This window comes from Ornithorhynchus anatinus, chromosome 1 (genome assembly GCF_004115215.2).
Source record: "Ornithorhynchus anatinus isolate Pmale09 chromosome 1, mOrnAna1.pri.v4, whole genome shotgun sequence".
NCBI classification, from domain to species: Eukaryota; Metazoa; Chordata; class Mammalia; order Monotremata; family Ornithorhynchidae; genus Ornithorhynchus; species Ornithorhynchus anatinus.
Window position 1 is genome coordinate 98,899,877 of NC_041728.1, and position 15,997 is coordinate 98,915,873.

General features: G+C 48.2%; 1 protein-coding gene across 5 annotated transcripts in view; it reads right to left on the reverse strand.

The window, feature by feature from the left end:
• The window catches only part of CFAP61 (cilia and flagella associated protein 61), a 315,110-nt gene that overhangs the window by 289,326 nt on the left and 9,787 nt on the right, over positions 1 to 15,997 (reverse strand). For 3 of the 5 annotated variants that reach the window (XM_029072412.2, XM_029072421.2, XM_029072394.2), the window contains exons 3-6: positions 12,602 to 12,770; positions 4,424 to 4,500; positions 3,295 to 3,362; positions 2,861 to 2,987 (exon numbers count right to left, since the gene is read on the reverse strand). In XM_029072412.2, coding sequence (XP_028928245.1) covers positions 2,861 to 2,987; positions 3,295 to 3,362; positions 4,424 to 4,500; positions 12,602 to 12,770 — 441 coding nt within the window. The remainder of the gene's footprint in view (positions 1 to 2,860; positions 2,988 to 3,294; positions 3,363 to 4,423; positions 4,501 to 12,601; positions 12,771 to 15,997) is intronic. The other 2 variants (XM_029072415.2, XM_029072401.2) reach the window with 1 other exon arrangement.

Below are 15,997 nucleotides of genomic sequence, written 5' to 3' on the forward strand. Positions count from 1 at the left end.
GATCAATCCATCAAACCGTGGTATTCATTAAGTACTTACTGGGTGCAGAACACTGGACTGAGGGCTGGGGAGAGTACAACACAACAGAGTTGGTACGAGAAGCAGCGTGGCTCAGTGGCAAGAGCCCGGGCTCGGGAGTCAGAGGTCACGGCTTCGACTCCCGGCTCCGCCTCTTGGCAGCTGTGTGACTGTGGGCAAGTCGCTTCGCTTCTCTGGGCCTCAGTGACCTCATCTGTAAAATGGGGATGAAGACCGTGAGCCTCACGGGGGACAACCTGATGACCCTGGATCTCCCCCAGGGCTTAGAACAGTGCTCTGCACACAGTAAGCGCTTAACAAATACCAACATTATGATTATTATTAGACACATTCCCTGTCCACCAGGAGCTTACTGTCCAGAGGGACAGACAGATATTAAAATAAGTTATGGCTAGGTACGTAAGTGCTGTGGGGCCGCGGGTTAGTCGAATATCAAGTGCTTAAAAGGTATAGACCCCTCTCGGGGTCGCACCTGGAGAGTTTCCAGTCCTCTACCGGTCTCGACCAGCGAGAGTCAAGCGGAGGCCCGTCCGTTCCGTTCCTAGCTTGGCCAGTGGCTAGTAAGTGGAAGGCCATCGGCTACAAGTCAAAACTCACCCGTGCTGGGCCAGCAGCGGGATGGGAGGGAGTCGAGGGCGGAGACTCAAGTTTACCGCGCGGAAGGAGGCGATGGTGAACACGTCGGTATTTTGACCAAGAAAACTCTTTGGATACAAGACCAGAACACCCGCAGATGGAGGTGGGGCGTTCTGGGAGAGATGCGGCCGTGACCTCACTGTGGGTCAGAGATGATAATAATAATAATGATAATGTTGGTATTTGTTAAGCGCTTACTATGTTAAGCCGGGTTGGATACAGGCTAATCAGGTTGTCCCACTTGAGGCTCACGGTCCTCATCCCCATTTTACAGATGAGGTCACTGAGGCACCGAGAAGTCAGGCGACTTGTCCAGAGTCACACAGTCCGACGGGCGGCGGAGCCGGGATTCGAACCCATGACCTCTGACTCCCGAGCCTCTTTCCGCTGCTTCTCTCTGACTCGACATCATAAGACAAGACAAGAGGTATAAAGCTAAGTGTTTAGGTGATGTAGAAGGGAGAGGGAGTGGGAGAAACGAGGGCATAGTCAGGAAAGGCTTCTGGGAAGATATGGGGCAAGAGGTTGGTGGAGAGATAGATGAGACTGAGATGCAGTGAGTTCAGCAGCGCGGCTCAGTGGAAAGAGCCCGGGCTTGGGAGTCAGAGGTCATGGGTTCGAATGCCGGCTCCGCCACTTGGCAGCCGTGTGACTGTGGGCAAGTCGCTTCACTTCTCTGGGCCTCAGTGACCTCATCTGGAAAAGGGGGATGAAGACCGGGAGCCTCACGGGGGACAACCTGATGACCCTGGATCTACCCCGGCGCTTACAACAGTGCTCTGCACACAGTAAGCGCTTAACAAACACCAACATTGTTATTCACTGGCATGGGAGGAGTGAAGCCTGAGGGCTGGGTGGTAGTAAGGAGAGAGTTGGTTGAGTGCTTTAAATATAAAGCCGATGGTAAGGAGTTTCTATTCCACGAAGAGGTGGGTGGGCAGACACTGGAGATTTTTGAGGAATGGGGAGACATGGACTGAACGGTTTGGTAGAAAAATGATCTGGGCGGCAGAATGAAGGGCTGGAGAGAGGTGAGACAGGAAGCAGGGAGGTCAGAGGAGCCCTCTAGACTGTAAGATCATTGTGGACAGGGAATGTGTCTGTTCACTGTTATATCGTGCTCTCCCGACCGCTTGGTACGGGGCCCCGCACAGTGTAACTGCCCAGTACGTACGACTGAGTGAACCGAATGAATGAATGTAAGGAGTCTGATGCAGTAGATAAGGCTTTAAAGAACAAAATCTTTGCCCCACAGTCATCTTGAGTTTCCTGTTTGTTTTCAAGGATATAGTACGGTGTGCCGCTTGAGCGGTGCCGTATTCTGTCCGAACTGATAATCTTGTATCGACGTTAGCGCTTAGCATGGTGCTCGGCGCATGGTAAGCAGTAATATATGATAATAATAATGTTGGTATTTGTTAAGCACTTACTCTGTGCAGAGCACCGTTCTAAGCGCTGGGGTACATACGGGGTCATCAGGTTGTCCCACGTGGGGCTCACGGTCTTAATCCCCATTTTCCAGATGAGGGAACTGAGGCCCAGAGAAGTGAAGTGACTCGCCCAGAGTCACACAGCTGCCAAGTGGAGGAGCCGGGATTCGGCTCCCAAGCCCGGGCTCTTTCCACTGAGCCACGCCGCCATTCTAGACAGACTGGCTCACCTTCTAAGCATGGTCCCGACAGTGAGCCACGCAGAGAAACCCAGTGTTTCTTCGATGAATACTGAACTCTCATTGTTGCCGAACTGTACTTTCCAAGCGCTCTGTACGGTGCTCTGCACACAGTAGGTGCTCAACGAATACGACTGAATGAATGAATGAACTATGATGACTCTGCTGTGGAATCTCCTAAGGGTCTTCGTCTCTGGATCATTCTTTCCCTTTTGAATCAACGTTCAGCTTTGCTTCACTTGAGGAAATAGTGAGGTTTTGATAAAGGCTTACGAATACAGCTTCTAATACAGCAATTTATGTGATCGAGGAAGGTGAAAGAATTCGTTTATGATTGGAAGAACGGGTGGGTCACCAATGTAATTAAAACTATAATCCCTATTATTGAAAATTGGTTAGCCATGGAACACTCATCTACAGACTAATCAACATAAATATATATATAATATCACAATGTGTATAATATATAATACACATACACGTATATCGGTAATATCAGGGATCATATTATATTACCTGGCTTTTCGAATGTATAGCCGAGGACAGTAGTTCTGCCTGAGGCAGACAAACACAGCAAAGTCCTCTTCAAATGTCAAACATGGAAGACAGCCTACTGGTTCAAAAACAGTCTTTAAAGTTGGGCCTGGAATGGAGAAAAACACCTTTGGCACCTTGGAGGTATTTTTTTAAAATAAATAAACCAGTTCAAATTCAATCGTATTTATTGAGCGCCTCCGGTGTACAGAGCACTGTACGAAGCGCTTGGAAAGTACGATTCGGCAACAGATAGAGACGATCCCTACCCAACGACGGGTTCACAGTCTAGTCTTACACGGCTGTAAGAGAAATATCTTTAAAGAATGATAATGATAACTCTTTAACTGCTTAGTCAAGATGCATCTGTAACGGTATTGTCACCATATCAGTAGGATTAACAACGTGAATCTTACCTAAATTCATGTGAGCCGGAATTAAGAGATATATGAAGTGCAATTCTGGAACGGCCTTAAAAGTGGTACTAGAAAAAAATAAAAATAATGTCGACAATGATGCTAGTCACAATAATAACCATCACTAAGTGGTGAGCAAATCTCTTCACTAGCAAATTTAGTAGCAAATTGCTAAATGAAACATTTCCTAAAAATAGGCCTGCGTCCTCAAAAAGTTAAACGGAGATTAGCTTCCTTCCCGCCCAAAGAGATGTTCTGAAAACCTTGATTCGCTATGATTTTCCCTCTCTTTCTTTCTAATTTTCTCGCCTCTCTTCAGTTCTTGATTTCATCCAGCTCCTCCTCTCCCCGTCCTATGGCAGGGAGGGGATAAAGGGTGCCATTTTGACTCAACGGAACAGATTTCTGCTAATATTAACCTTTGACCTGGCATCTGGATGGTCTGGTTAGACATTACAAAGTAACCGAAAAACTGGGACTCCCCGCCTGCAAGCTGAAGGCCGACCACACTAAGCAAGCAGCCCTTGCCTGGACGCGCGTCCGCACACATCTTGCGCGGACACACCCGCGGACACACACCCACACAGACACACAAACAGCATCCCTTGCAGCGTCGTTATCATCTGTCACGTGCATAAACATTTCAGAAGATAACCTTGGGGGAAAAGAGGCTTCTCGGCGACGTTCACAGCTTCTTAAGTTTCACTGACGCAGATTGTCCCTGCCCTCCCTACCCCCCAGCCCCCAAAAATCAATTGGCCCAGTTCGCTGCATGACTGACAAGGGGGCCTCGGAACAGCTACAGTGACAGATGGAGCGTGAGATTCATCATAAGAAAATTATATCTGGTGAGAGAATATTTCTGAAAGGAAACAGTATGTTACGCTACCCTGCCTGGGCCTAAAGCGAAACCGAGTCTGCTTCCCTACACTGCTTAAGCCAAAAGACTGTAAAACTCTAAAATGATGATAAACTAAATTTCTGGACTAACAGAATGCCATTAAGAGCTGCAGCATGCTTTCTTGGCTACACACCCCGTCTTGTCACTGCTCTTATTTTGTGCCTCACGTTTTACGGAGAATTAATAACCCTTCCGACTTCACCCATTAGTTGCGATAGGACAACTCACCTGATGATTTCTTTGCAACAGCCAACCGCGTATTCCTCAACGGTGACAAAGAGATGCAAGAACAACGTGTTCAGGGGCTGGATGTGGAAAAAGAATAGGGACGAGTGTCACGATGTTAGATAATGGCTAGTGACAGATTTGCCGACCGGTCCTTCAGACCCCAGTCGAGAGCAACGCATTTATTTGGCGGTGGGAGGAGGGAGAGGGGGTGAGGTGGTAAGAAAGGACCGCCATTTTTAGGGATAATCTAAGATCGCTGCATGTACTTTTTCTTCCTAAATCGTGGTTTTCGCCCTAAAAGCCGTATGAACAGGATGCGACGGAGTCTCAAACGTGGCGGGATTCCTCGAATGAGAGAGAAATCCTAGAGAAAGCACGCCACAAAGAATGTGGGTGCTTTTTTACGTTATCACTAGAGACGGGAGAAAAGGTTCAGACAGAAGAGAGAGTGCATTTGCGGGACAGGGAGGAGGGAGAGAGAGAGTGTGTGTATGTGTTTCAAACTATCTAAAATGAGCTAAAGAGCAATATACGTGAAACCTCATAAACCAAGATCAAGTGAAAAGCAATGAAGATGTGTTGTGATGAAATTATAATCACTAATTTCCTACTGCATCAATTCCTTTGCTGAAAAAAAGGAAAGGAGTTGGGCCGACTGGATTTCGGAGTAAGTTCCGGATGGAACTGATATAGTTTTACAATAAATACCCCCATTCCACTAATTAAGGGTTGGCATTAAGCTTCATGCTCCAAGGTAGCAAAATGATACATCCAACCCTGAGATTGTCGCCTTCGGCATTCGACAAAGAAATCTCCCCTAGACCGTGAGCCCGCTGTGGGCAGGGAACGTGTCTACCAGCGCTGAGTACAGTGCAAAGAGCAAAATAAATACGACTGATTGATCATATGATATTGGAAAATCGTATTATAGCTCTACACGGTAAGACCTCAAACCGTGGTGGGGATTTTGGGGGTCTCCTTTCAGCCTCCTCCGAGCTCCTGTCTATAGGGCAACTCTAGAGGTAATGTATCAGGCACATATGGCTCGTCCTGTCTGACCTCAGGAATATGGACTCCCAGGCAGGAAAGAGCCCTGCAGGGGAGTGAAATTGCTTATTAACTCAGTAGTTTTGTCCTCGGGTGTTTGTGCCCAGGGCGGAGACAATAACCCATTTCCCTATTCCCACAAGTCGGCAGCTGCTGCTCCGCGCGAGCTGGATAATAGAGAGATTCTCTTATGGATTTGCCGCGTCGGGGCAGGTGCCCCATTATGAATCCGGGCACTCGTTTCGTCGACATTCCTGAAGCTAGATGGAAATTTTCTCCCTGGGTCTGGAAAACTTGGGAACAAAGGACTTGAAAACACTTACTACTTCAATACCAATTCAAGATGATGACCTAAGGGGACTGGAAGCACATGGGGGGAAATGGCTAAAAGAAAGCGCTCCAGCTCTTTGATCCCTCCAAACCTTTGAAATAAATGTGTTCCCGACGGATACACGTCCGACTACGGAGTTGATGGAATCCCTGGGCCTAATCCATGGCGTGTGTCTGACAGCCTAGTCTCTGACTACTTTCCCACTGGCAGTTTTCAGTATTTTTGTGTGTGTGTGTGTGTGTGTGGAATGCGTCGTGTTTGGGAAAAGGAAGGCTATATTTTATTTCTCTTTCTACCACCGATTTGCTGCATACCCTTGGGTAGGTTATTTTACCTCTCAAAGCCTTGTCCTCTCTCTCTAAAATGGGCCCATGGCAGCCCTCTGGTTCTGTGTAATTCTGAGGGAAAGACAGCATCAGAGTGGGATGGATTTTCCTATAAATCACACCAGAAAAAAGGCCTCTCTCCTCCGCCGATCGGTGGGAGAGGAGCTCCCCCTCTAGAATATAAACTGACTGTACGCAGGGAACTCGGCTACCAACTCTGCTATATGGTACTCTCCCAAGTATTTAGCAGAGTACTCTGCACACAGTAAGCACTCGGTAAACACTACTGATTGATTGAAAAGCCAAAGGGCACCGGTGCTGAAAAAATATCATCAGGAGAGAAAATCAGGAGAGAAGCTCAGAGGAGGGAGAAAGTATATTTTCAGAACTGGCCTAGGCCTGAAACTCTGTCTCCCCCGATTAGACTGTGAGCCCATCACTGGGCAGGGATTGTCCCTATCTGTTGCCCAACTGTCCATTCCAAGAGCTTAGTACAGTGCTCTGCACCTAGTAAGCGCTCAATAGATACTATTGAATGAATGAATGAACCACCAAAGAACTGTTTAGCAACTCTCGTGGGTCAGGCTTATGTAGTAGTAATTATAATAATGACAACGATGATGATAATAATAGTCCTTGTTAAGCGCTTACTATTCGTCAGGCACTGTACTGGGCGTTGGGGTAGATACAGGTCATCAGGTTGGACCCAGTCCACGTCCCACATGGCGCTTACAGTCTTCATTCCCATTTTACGGATGAGGGAACTGAGGCACAGAAGAGTTAAGTGACTTGCCCGCAGCAGAAAAGTGGCAGGACCGGGCTTAGAAACCTGGTCCTTCTGACTCCTCAGCCCATGCTCCATCCACTAGGCAACGCTGTTTAATAGTGGTAACAGCATTTATTAAGTAGTTGTTCTGTGAAGAGCACTGTGCTAAGCTCTGCGAAAGATTTCAGAGGTGGTAAAACCCTACCAAAGACCCTCTGTACCCTTCCCTCCTGACCAACTTCTTGAGCGCTCAGTACAGTGCTCTGCACACCGAAAGCACTCAGTAAATACCATTAGTAATTGTTAAGTATTAACTATGGGTCGAGCACTATTCTAACCCCAGGAGGAGACGCGAGCTAATAAGGTCGGACACACTCCTTGTCCTTCAGCAGGCTCACTGCCCAAGTAAGAGGGAGAACACTGACTGATTTCTAAATCGCTCTTATGTCCTCCTTCATTCGATGAAGCCAGTGAACTTGAGGCAGGGTTTTCTTCCTATATCAAGTGGGAAAAAAGGGGGAAACTGAGGTAAAGGAGAGTCAGGCGGGGCCAGGAAGAAGGAAACCGCAGAATCAAACCCTAGGGTCAAGTGTGGTCCTCCACGGGTGCTGCTATTTAAGTCTCGGCAGAGAAATGACCGATCCCACGGATGAAACGTGTATTTTCATGCGTAAGGGCTCATTTTTCCTCTTTTATCCTACTGAGAGGTGCAAGTTCAGAAGAGGCGAAAAACCAGGCAGCAAGCGGAGAATGAGACCCACCCGCGTTGTTAAAGGCAGTGCATTCGGGGCCTGGCACTCATCTATTTCCCAATGCTTGGGTCTCTCCTGACCCGGCCTCCTATTTGGAAGACTGAATTGTGCCTAAAAGTATTCCTTCTGTCTCCGGGAGTAGGTGGCTGGCCTGGAGGTGTATTTGGGGACTAGCCCGCGGCTAGATTGATAACTACTTTTGCTCGGTAGCTACTTGAAAGCCCCATCAGTCCCCTGGACTCCCATTTTGAAGTCTTGTGCCTCGAGGCCAGACAGAGGCAATGAACCACGGTGGCACTTCACAAGCGCAACTTCCACTCGTGGAGCCGTCCCACTGGGTCGGACCTCCACGATCCAGAGTCAAGTCCGCGTAGACCGAAACCTCTGCTGGGTCACTGGCTCCCACCGGCACGGGAGGTCCGGGACCACGCCCCAGACACATTTATACGCCCTCGCGGTTCATTTCCCCACCTGCTTTCCAAATCTACCCTCTTCCCCGGGGGTCTCTGACCCCGTCCCTTTTCACCTTCTGAACACACTTGCATTCACTCTCCTTCCCTCCTTAACCACCCTCTTCAACCGCTCCCTTTCTGCCTGCAAACACACCCACATCTCCCCTATCCTAAATAAACCTCGGAGTTCCACGGCACCCTCCCATCTCCCTCCTCCCACCTCTGTCCAAAATCCTTAAATGGGGTCGTTGTAAAAATCTGTTTTCTCCAGTTCCTCTCCTCCGGCTCCTTTCTCGACCTTCTACAATCTGGTGTCTGCCTTCCTGACTCCTGAGATGACACTCTCTCCTCAGTCTCTCAGACCTAACCGACTCTCTTCTATCCAATTACTCCTCAACCTCTCAGCTGCTTTCGACCCCGGGAAGCACCGTCTTCTCCCGGAAACACCATCGAACCTCGACTTCACTGGTCCTCGGTACCTCTCCAGCTGCTCCTTCTACAGCTCTCTTGTTGACTCTTTCTCCTCCTTTCACCCCCTAATTGTGGGTGTCCCCGAGGCTCCGTTCTCTCTTTCCCGTCTCTTCTCACTTCACTCTCACTCCTTGGAGGAGCTCGCTCAAACCGTGACTTTAGCCACCGCCTCTACGTGGATGACTCCCAAACTACCTTTTGCTATCCCCAACCTCCTACTTCTTGGGCAATCGATCGGTTATATTGATTGAGTGCTTACTGTGAGCGGAGCACTGCGCTAAGCGCTTGGGAAAGTACGATTCAACGATATAAGAAAGTCGGAAGCTCGAGTCTCACTTTTCCTCTCACCCCCGGGACGTCTCCACGTAGATGTCCCACCGACACTTTGAGCTCGGTATTTCCAAAACTGAACTCCTCATTTCCTTCCTAAATCCTCTCTTCTGCATAACTTTCCCATCAGAGTTGACAGGACTCTTCCTGGGTTCTTAAACCCACAAATTTGGCATTATACTTGACTCCTCCCTCTCTTTCCATCAGCTTGATACTAAATCCTGCTGATCTTTCCACCGCATTTCCAGGACCTGCCTCTTCCTTTGTAGCCTCCTAGCCACCACTTGTGATATCCTGGCTTGACTACAGCATCAGCCTCCTCACTGACTTCCCTACTTCCGACCTCTCCCCTCTCCAGTCCATACTTCACGCTGTTTCCCAGATCATCTTTCTGAAACACTTTTCTGCACATCTCCTCTCCCCTCGAAAATCTCCAAAGGTTGCCTATTCCTCTCCACATACCAAATAAATTCCTGATCATCGACTTACAGCATCTCTCTCCCTCCTTCCTATCCATTCTGCCCTCCTGCTACATCCCAGTTCGCTCCCTTAATTCCTCTCAGGCTACAACCCAACTGTGCCTCTTTCTCATCTCTCTCATCTCTCATTGATGCCTGACTACTTGTTGAGGCCTGACTACATGTTTTGTTTTGCTGTCTCTCTCCCCCTTTTAGACTATGAGCCCGTTGTTGCGAAGGGACTGTCTGTTGCCCAGTTGTACATTCCAAGTGCTTAGTACAGTGCTCTGCACACCGTAAGCGCTCAATAAATACTACTGAATGAATGAATGATTCGCACACCTCTTATCCACCCGCTGCCTGGGAACTCTATTCCCCCTCAAATCCAACAGATCGCAGCTCTCCCGTTCTTATAGCTCTTCCGTAATCTTCTCTCATCTAGAAGGCCTTGCCCGATTAATTTCTAATCTCCCCAATTTATATTCCCCACCTACCTCTTCAGCACTTCTGTACTCCTTTTGTTTTTGTTTTTTTAACGGTATCTGTGAAATGTCTGCTATACGCCAGGCACTGTGCTAAGCGCTGGGTTAGATACAAACTAATCTGGTTGGACACAGTTCATGTCCCACATGATGATGATGATGATTGTACTTGTTAAGCGCTTACTATGGACCAATCACTGGTCTAAGAGCTGGGATAGACACAAATCTATATCGATGTCTGTTCTCCCGCTAGACTGTGAGCTCGTTGTGGGCAGGAATGTATCTGTTTGTTGTTATACTCTCCCAAGTGCTTAGTACAGTACTTTGCACACAGTAAGCACTCAATAAATATTATTGAATGAAGGTTGTAGATGAGGTAGACCGCGGACCAGAGAAGTGAAGTGACTTGCCCGAGGTCACACAGCAGACAAGTGGCAGGGACAGGATTAGAACCCAGGTCCTTCTGACTCCTGGGCCCGTGGTCTTCCCACTAGACCACGTTGCTTCTCGAGTAGTCCCTCTTCCTTCCCTTCTTCAGATCTCCCATCTTTCTCAGCAGTATCTCAAGAGGAGATCTCCTGCCTTCTCTCAAAATCCACCCCCTCCATCAGCGCATCTGAACCCATCCCTTCGCACCTTACTAATGTACTGGCCCCCTTTCTTCTTCGGTCCCTGACTGCCATCTTCAACTTGGCTCATTCATTCATTCATTCAATAGTATTTACCGAGCGCTTACTATGTGCAGAGCACTGTACTAAGCGCTTGGAATGAACAAGTCGGCAACAGATAGAGACAGTCCTGCCGTTTGACGGGCTTACGGTCTGACCGGGAGAGACGGGCAGACGAGAACAATGGCAATAAAGAGAGTCACTAATGGTTATTTTCCCACTGCTTTGGAACCTGCCCATGTTTCCCCCTAACCGAAAGAAACCCTCCCTTGACCCCACGGGCTCCCTCCGGTTATCGCCCCATCTCCCTCTTACCATTCCTCTCCAAACTCCTTTATCTCCTTCTTGCTAAATCCAATGGCCTCTACTTCATTCGAATCCTCCTTGACTAACCCCGTCTCCTGGAAACATTATCCAACTGCAGCTTCACTGACACTGTCCTCTCCTGATTTTCCTCCTCTCTCTCTGGCTGCTCATTCTCAATCTCTTTCATGGGCTTCTCCTCTGCCTCCTAACCTCGGAGTGTGGAAGGCCCTTAGGACCTAGTTCCGGGTCCCCTTCTATTCTCCATCTACACCCACTCCCTTGGAGGACTCATTTGCTCCCACGGCTTCAACGATCACCTCTATGCAGGTGATTCCTAAATCTTCATCTCCAGCCCTTCTCCCTCTCCCTTTCTCTAGTCTCGCAGTTCCTCCTGCCTTCAAAACGTCTCTGCTTGGATGTCCACCGACAGCTCAAACTTAAAATGTCCGAAACAAAACTACTCATCTTCCCACTCAAACCCTGTTCTCTCCCTGATTTTCCCATCAAAAACTACTTCTCTTGCCACCCAAACCCTGTCCTCTCCCTGATTTTCCCATCACGGTAGACAGCACCACCATCCTCCCTCTCTCACAACCCCACAATCCTGGCGTTATCCTTGATTCATCTCTCGCATTCCACCCACATATTCGATCTTTCGCTAAACTCTGTCAGTTCAATCTTCGCAACATCGCTAAAATCCGCCCTTTCCTCTCCATTCAACCTGCTATCGCGTTACTCTAGGACCTTATCCTATCCCACCATGATTACTGTATCGGCCTCCTCGCTGACCTCCCTGCCTCCCGTCTCTCCCCACTCCACTCCAAACTTCTCTCTGCTACCCGGATCATTTTTCAACCAAAACATTCAGTCCATGTTTCCTCACTCTTCAAGAACATCCTTTGGTGGCCCATCTACCTCCGTATCAAACAGAACCTCCTCACCATTGGCTTTAAAGCACTCAATCACCTTGCTCCCTCCTACCTCACCTCACACCTCTCCGCTTACAACGCAGCCCGCACACATTGCTCCGCTAATGCCAACCTACTCACTGTGCCTCAGTCTTGTCTATCTCGCCGCTGACGTCTCGCCCACATCCTGCCTCTGGCCTGGAACGCCCTCCCTCTTCCTATCCTGTAGACAATTACTCTCTCCACCTTCAAATCCCTAATGAAGGCTCATCTCCTTCAAGAGGCCTTCCCTGACCAAGCCCTCATTTCCTCTTTTCCCACTCCCTTTTGCATCCCCCAGATTTGCTCCCTTTATCATCCCTCCCTCAGCCCCACTCCATAATTCATTCATTTGTAGTGATGCCCGTCTCTCCCTCTAGATCGTGATTCGCTGTGGGCAGGGAATGCGTCTACCAATTCTGTTATATTGTACTCTCCCAAGCACTTAGTACAGTACCCTGCAGACAGTAATGGCTCAAAAACTACAATTGATCGATTGACTTAAGTCCTCACAACACCCTCCCGGAGCACTTATGTACATAATTTACATACCCTAAAAGCACTCACTTACTCCTCTGAATATCCCCTTTGCCTTCTTCCTCCTAGCTGCAATTTAATTAGTTTCTCTATTTCTGGCTAGATGGTAAACTCCTTGAGAGCGGGGATCATGTCTACTAATTCTACTCTAATAGGTATTTGGAGCCCAAACTGAAAAAAACCAATATTCAGAAACAAGGGGCCCATCATAACAGCTCTGCTTCACCAGCCTGTCTTAACGGTGTCTGGCACATAGTAAGCGCTTAACAGAGACCATCAGTATTATTATTACTATTATTACTTACCGTGCAGGCACTTGCACCTTCAAGATCGTGGAAGACCGTCTCCCATTCATCCTGTTTGGCCACGTTCCAATTGGGATAGTCCAGGAAGGCAGCGTGGGCCATAATCTCCTCCTTCTCATTGCACAGCGTTATTGCGAGGTTTGTTTTTTCTCTGTGGAAACAACTGGAACTGGTAAAAGTGGAAAGGATTGCACACAGTGGGGCTTGGAAATTTCTTTTCACTGTTTCATTTCTCTGGTCACGGGACCTGAGCGGCCCGGTGGGCGGAACAAGATTCACCTTGACAGGGAGGAGGGATTGACGGATTTCAGCTGCTCATTTGGTACTAGGCGAGGGGAGGATTAGAAGATCAGTCCAGGCCAAGTGCAATTTGTCATTTTTAATTTTTTTTGGTATTCTGAGCATTTCAAAGTGTCAGACCCCTCTAGGATAGCACTTACAGTCACCATCATCACTACTTACTGAGTGTTTCCTGAGTGCAGAGCACTGGGCAAATGGGGAATGAAAAACAAAAGTAGAGGGTGCGGTTCCTGTTCTTGAAGAGCATTCAACAGCAGTCTATCAACGAATGGGCAGGAATTGTTTCTATCTGTTGCCGAATTGTACATCCCAAGCGCTTAGTACAGTGCTCTGCACATAGTAAGCGCTCAATAAATACTATTGAATGAATGAATGAATGACTTTTTTTTTATAGTACTTGTTAAGCCCTTACTATGTGCGAGGCACTGTACTAAGAGCTGAGGTAGATACAGTTAATCAGGTTGGACGCAGTCCCTGACCGACATGGGGCTCACAATCTAAATCAGAAGGAGACAGATGTAATCCCCATTTTCCAGATGAGGTAACTGAGGCATAGAGAAGTGAAGTAACTTGCCCAAGGTCACTCAACAGACAAGTGGCGGGGCCGGGATTAGAACCCAGGTCCTTCTGACTCCCAGGCCTGTGCTCTATCCACCAAGCTAGGCTGCTTCTCTCGAACCCACCTTCTGGCTGTAGCCCTTTGCTCATGTGGTCCCAGGGCCTGGAAATCCCTTAGCCACCACACCCCACCTTCGAAGCTCACCTTCTCCGAGAAACTTTCCCCGACTGATCATCAGCGTCACAAATCTTCTCAACCCACGAGCTCAGGGCATTTCTGCGGCTAGACTACTCCCTCAGCCTATTGCGGGTCTCCCTGCCCCCAGCCTCGACCCGCTCCAATCTATCCCCTGTGTTGCTCCACAGACGACTTCCTTGAAAGGCTGCTAGGCACCTAATACTCAAAAGCCTCCCCTGGCTTCCCTTGCCCCCCTCTATCAAGCAAAAACTCACAATTTCCTTAAAGATTCACCATACATATCTACCTTCTTCACTGGCTACTCCTCAACTCACTCACTTCATTCCGCCCAGGCTGATCTTCTAATTGCCCGTCGATCTCAATTCTCCCCCTCTATCCCTTTACTCGCGCGGCTCCACCAACTTGGAATCAATCAATTAATCAATCAGTGGTATCTATTGAGCACTTACTATGTGCAGAGCACTGTATTATTAAGCACTTGGGAGAGTAGGATGCAGCAGAATTAGCAGACACGCTCCCTGACCATAAAGACCTTACAGCCTAGAGGGGGCAACAGGCATTAAAATGAATAAATCAGTAATTTATAAAATATGAAGATAGGTACATAATTCCCATAGGGCGGGAAACTCCCCAAACCCGAGACTACAGCTCTCCCCCTATTCAAAGCCCTGCTAAAAACTCCACCTCCTCCCTGAATAATTCCTAACCCCTAAAGATGAAAAACCCATCAGTTTATTTCTAACTTTTATGTACTAGACTACTGTGAATTCCCTATAGGAGGCATGTTATGAGAACTTCATAAAACTAAATAAACCAAGCAAAATAGTTTCGACTGCCAAATGGAAAAATAATAATAATAATAATAATGTTGGTATTTGTTAAGCGCTTACTATGTGCAGAGCACTGTTCTAAGCGCTGGGGTAGACATAGGGGAATCGGGTTGTCCCACGTGGGGCTCACAGTTAATCCCTATTTTACAGATGAGGTAACTGAGGCACAGAGAAGTTAAGTGACTCGCCCACAGTCACCCAGCTGACAAGGGGCAGAGCCGGGAGTCGAACTCATGACCTCTGACGCCGAAGCCCGGGCTCTTTTCCACCGAGCCACACTGCTTCCCCAAAGCAGCCTGATATATAGCCTGATATATAAGGCAAATCATATTTCTGAACAGATAATTGTAAAATAAGAACTATACAGAGGGATTTGCCCATCCACCTCCCCCTGAAACGGAAACTCCTCACATTAGGTTTTAAGGCATTCCATCGGCTCTCCGACTCAGCCTATTCAATCAGTCGGTCAATCGATGGAGATTCAGACTTGGAGCCTCATGGGCGACTGGGACTCTAATCCAACCTTATTAGCTTTCAATGGCAACGTTTGGCATTTGTTAAGCGCTTACTATGTGCAGAGCACCGTTCTAAGCGCTGGGGTCGATACAGGGTCATCAGGGTGTCCCAGGTGAGGCTCACAGTCTCAATCCCCGTTTTCCGGATGAGGTCACTGAGGCCCAGAGAAGCGAAGTGACTCGCCCACAGTCACACGGCTGACAAGTGGCGGAGCCGGGAGTCGAACCCATGACCTCCGACTCCGAAGCCCAGGCTCTTTCCACTGCTCCACGCTGCTTCCCTTGATGCAGTGATCCCTATTTACCTAAGTCTACCCCAGTGCCTGCGACACAGTAAGCACTTAACAAATACCATCTATAAAAACAAAACAAAAGAGAAAAAAACGGTGGTTGTATAGAACCCGTTCTAGGCACGTGGAAAGGAACGGGAGCAGGAAGGTGGGACAACAGGTGGAGGGGCTACTGGGGTCGAGAGACGGCTTTGTAGAATAGAAGAGCACGGGCTTGGGAGCCAGGGGACCTGAGTTCATTCATTCATTCGTATTTATTGAGCGCTTACTATGGGCAGAGCACTGTACTAAGCGCTAGGAATGCATAACTCGGCAACAGATCGAGACAATCCCCGCCCAGTGACGGGCTCACAGTCTAAACAACCTAATCCCAGCTCTGCCACATATCTTCTGGGTGACCTTGGGCAAATCACATCACTGTGCCTCAGTTCCCTCATCTGTAAAATGGGGATTTTAGAACTGCCCTCTTACTTAAACTGTAAGAGCCAGATGGGGCCTGATGATCTTGTAATCTACCCCAGCGCTTAGTACAGTACTTGGCACATAGTAAGTGCTTAAGAAAAAACACTACTATTATTATATTATATCACATTATATATAATAATAAGCCGGGGAAAGGAGTCACTGGGGAGGAGAAGTTGAAGAGAGAAGCAGGCCAACCCCTCCCCACTTCTCCACGAGACGGTAGAGAAATAGCAGGCCTA